This window comes from Sinocyclocheilus rhinocerous, unplaced genomic scaffold, assembly GCF_001515625.1.
Source record: "Sinocyclocheilus rhinocerous isolate Xijiao unplaced genomic scaffold, SAMN03320098_v1.1 scaffold1285, whole genome shotgun sequence".
Classification (NCBI taxonomy): domain Eukaryota; kingdom Metazoa; phylum Chordata; class Actinopteri; order Cypriniformes; family Cyprinidae; genus Sinocyclocheilus; species Sinocyclocheilus rhinocerous.
In genome coordinates, this window is record NW_015645559.1 from 1,603,917 (window position 1) to 1,608,044 (window position 4,128).

The following is a 4,128-nucleotide window of genomic DNA, read 5'->3' on the forward strand; positions in this document are numbered from 1 at the left end:
GAAACCGGTCCTGGCCAAACCTCCACAGACAGCGCGCGTCCCGAGCGAGATCTAATTCACGGACCAAAAGCGTGTGTAAACTTTATTGAGATCGGGACATATCAACCAGTAATTTCATTTCATTTCCAGTAACAGTAATAATTTATTATTATTATTACATATATATACATACACATGGGCAACATTTGACTTGAGTCAGGTGGGCAAAAAAACAAACAAATAAATATATATATGTACTGTATATATATATATATATATATATGTGTGTGTGTGTGTGTGTTAAAATTACTCACATTTTCACAGATTCTACAAGGGTTTCCCAAACTTTCGCATGCTGTATGCACTATTTTTTTTCTCAAGACTGTAATCATTTCCGTGACTTTCCTAGATCTGAAATCACAACTTTAGCTTTCCAAAGATGTGGGAACACTGTAACTTCACAAAGACTGGCATTTACATTACAGTTCAAAGTGACCCAAATCCTATTTTTTCCTCCTAAGTGGCACAGATCGGATATGACCCACGAACATGTAAGCAGGAACAAAAAGTGCATGGATTCTCAGATCCGTTTAGAGCTCATTCCTATGTGGAAATAAACCCAATATGAATCACAGACGTGCTGTTGCGTCTGCCATTTAAGCAGACACATGGGATATTCCCCTGTCAATATGAGTCATACATCAGTTGAAAAAGCAATGGTGGCTCAACCCAGTGGACTCATGCTGAAGTTTTATGTCTTTTGAGACATCATTTTATTATTTTGTCAATGTCCATTGCAAATTGTGCCATTTTTACTTCCTTTTCAGCCTAAGCTTTATCAGGTCAGTATGTCTACTTTGGGTTGTTTCCCCAAGTGTATAATGTAAATGTTATGGTCGTCCAAAAAATTGGATCCAGTCAGATATCAGGGTTTCTGCAGACTTGAACAAGTTAAATTTAAGAATTTTTAAGACCTTTTTAATACCACCTTATATGAAATTTAAGACCTAAACCTGTAATGGAAATACACATTTTATTACATACATATATGTAATATTTAATGTGTATAAATTAAAAAGAAAACAAAATATCAATGCTGTAATAAATGGTATTTATTACTATGATATAACAGTGAACTTTTCATGTCAGCAGACAATATTCCATACAGAATATCCCTGCAAAATAACTGCATCACTGAGATTTTTGGTGGAGTAAATTTATTCTGAAGCAATATTTTCTTCATCAGTGTTCTATCAGCTTTTACATCTGTACATGCAGCAAAGTTTCAGGAGTGACATGTATTCCACATCCCTCATATAATTACGGGATTCACTTTCGAAATAGCTTGTTTACAATCAGGGTTAGTTGCTTAGCCTATATGGCAGGCAAGTATTTCAATTTAGTTTAAAAATCGGGATTTAAAAAAAAAACATAAGGATCACGTCCAACATATGTTGTGATTATAAATACCTTTCTCTTGTAATAGCGTGGTGGTTGAAGAGAGATCCCCCCTCATATGATTGTAAAGCGCGTTGGGTGTACAGCAATACAATGAAAGCGCTATATAAAAAATGCCTCATGCCTAAAACAGTACATTACGGACTTTCCTCCATCTCATCCGTTCTGCTTTTTCAATCACTCCTGAAACTTTGCTGCATGAACAGGGTATGCGGCTGTTGGTCCTCTTAGCAGCACATAAAACAAAACTTTTATTCAAATTCTGAATTGATTATAGCCTAGAAAGCAAGCAAATAGCGTTTCCATATAATCACTAAAAAGCTGTCACTCACTTCAATTTATCGCAATCTCACGATGTTCCTTTATAATCAGTGAAGCTCTCTGAACTGCAAATAATATCTTATTTACATCGTTAGTATAGTTTCGGCCTAATGATGGCAGTCATACCTTGATCCTCCGGATGCTGATGACAGACTCGGACACTTTCTCGATAGCAGCAGGGAAGAACAGAGTAACGGTGAGGCGGATGGCGCTGTACAGCGACACGACCACAAACACACGGCTGGCAGAGATTTTGTTGCCCACCAGAACGTACACAGTGAACGTCACAAACAGGATGATTTTATTCGCCGTAAAGAACGAGGCCATGTTCAGTCCTCGGAGGTAAGAGCTGCTCATGATTTTTGAGATCTCCTTTCTACAAGAAACAAACAAACAAAAAAAGAGATTTTAGCTATTAATGCCCAAGAGTCATAAAGATTATTATGTCCAAGAGATGGATGGCCTTGCATAGAAGTACTTTACAAGGTTGGCTTGCACAAAGTTCATTCTGTCTTTTCATAGTTAAAAAGACATTAGAAACAGAACCACAGATAAGATTAAAAGAAGCATTGTTTGTGGCATTGCAAGGGTAAAACTGAGATTTCATGGCTTCAAATTGTGATAAACATTATCAAATCTTTACTTTTTTGACATGCTGACATTCCCCCAAGTCCTGGACCACAGTACAAAAGTATGTGAACACAACTGTTTCTAGTCATGCGAGTTTATGGCATTGGATTGCGCTTGCAATGCATTCTCAGCATTGCCTCAAGGAATGCTTTAGTCGTCTTCTACAGTCAATTTACATTTACAGTCAATTTAATTTTAAGTCAACACATATCGTTTAATGGCACAGGTGTTTTCTATCATTCCATCATTTGACCAACTCAAGGTTTTACAGATCTTTATAATAAAATCAATACAAGTCCTTTAAAAAAACCTATTAAAACCTTAAAAAAAACCTTTGGCAATTTGTCATCTTCAGTCAAGAATTCTGCTGACCTATGTCAGAGCTGCAGCAGTGTAAACAGATTAAATAAGTCTTTATCATTTACCTTCGTACATCATTAACCAGTGCTGCGAATGGCTTCTCCCAGGCATACATCTTAATTATACGTATACCAGACACCACCTCATTCATAGTGCGTATCCTACTGTCAGTGAAGGCTGCCGTCTTACTCCTGTGAGACACACACAGAAGACTTTTCAGATATAAAGCGTTTTCTAAAACATAAAAGTAATCCTGTAATAAAAAGCTACTTTTTCAAACCAGGTTTCACATCTTTGTTTAAACATGTCCTAGAATTAATATCTTAAAGGGATCGTTCAACCTTCAGTTGCTGATGCCCATTGACTTGCATAGTGTTTTTTTCCATACTATGGAAGTCAATGGGGACCTGCAACTGAAGGTGAACTATCCCTTTAACATGACCCTGATCAACCATGAAGTATTAACCCTAAGTTACACTTATAAATTCTTAATTAAATAATTAGGCGATGACACCTAATAAAGCTATCAGATCATGACCTAACTTACAAAACTTATCTTCTTTGTTAGTAAAAAATAAAAAGTACACAAAACTGAATTCAATTGGTATTTATAAGTTCTTAGGTAAAAGTGCAAAATAAATTGTCCTGATTTTAACATTACTATAAAGAAATTCTGGAATATTTCACCTTTCATCTCTTAAGTATTTGAATTTAAAATCATTAACTATATATTATTTTTCCTTTAAAGTTTTTTTAATAATCTGACAAATACATGTGACAAAAGTTTCTAATTGATGAATCATATTCAGGTAGACTCTGAACCTCGGGTGACACCTGATATCAGACTTTGCTCAGAAAGAGTGCATAACCCCAGAAGGAAGGGGCATGTGGTTAAACGTGTGACTATGATTTATTGTGTTTGAGCACTGCGGCAAGACTGATCACCACAATAATTTCTTCACTGTAAAAAATCCAACTTTTCGAAAAGTTCAAAAAGTAGCCTGAACAAAGAATTTTTAGTAGGAGAAGTCAGTTTAATTTTTTGTGTGAACTGAACAAAAATACTCTAAACATGTCGCTAGCAAAAGTTTTGTTTACCTTACTAAAATACTCAAGTATTTGTTCACAACATATCCAAATGTTCTCCCAACTTTTCAAATTGAGTCATCTGAACAAACAATTTCACATTGAACAATATTGCACAAGTTCCCAGCATGCATTGCAGCTTGAAAACATTTTATGTTAATTATTATTAAAATACTATCATTGTTTACTGGCTTAATTTATGCTGCTGTTGTCACTGTCAGTTAGCTGTCATGTGGATCAGAGTTCATATTTTTACGGATTTAAAATTTGTTGATCCTCACCATGGTTGAGAAT

At 35.4% G+C, this 4,128-nt stretch overlaps 1 protein-coding gene across 1 annotated transcript in view; it reads right to left on the minus strand.

The window, feature by feature from the left end:
- LOC107706621 (multidrug resistance-associated protein 4-like) overlaps nucleotides 1–4,128 on the minus strand; it is a 61,276-nt gene that overhangs the window by 27,988 nt on the left and 29,160 nt on the right. The window contains exons 7-8 of the mRNA XM_016510380.1: nucleotides 2,814–2,939; nucleotides 1,885–2,134 (exon numbers count right to left, since the gene is read on the minus strand). Of these exons, the coding sequence (XP_016365866.1) occupies nucleotides 1,885–2,134; nucleotides 2,814–2,939 (376 nt within the window). The remainder of the gene's footprint in view (nucleotides 1–1,884; nucleotides 2,135–2,813; nucleotides 2,940–4,128) is intronic.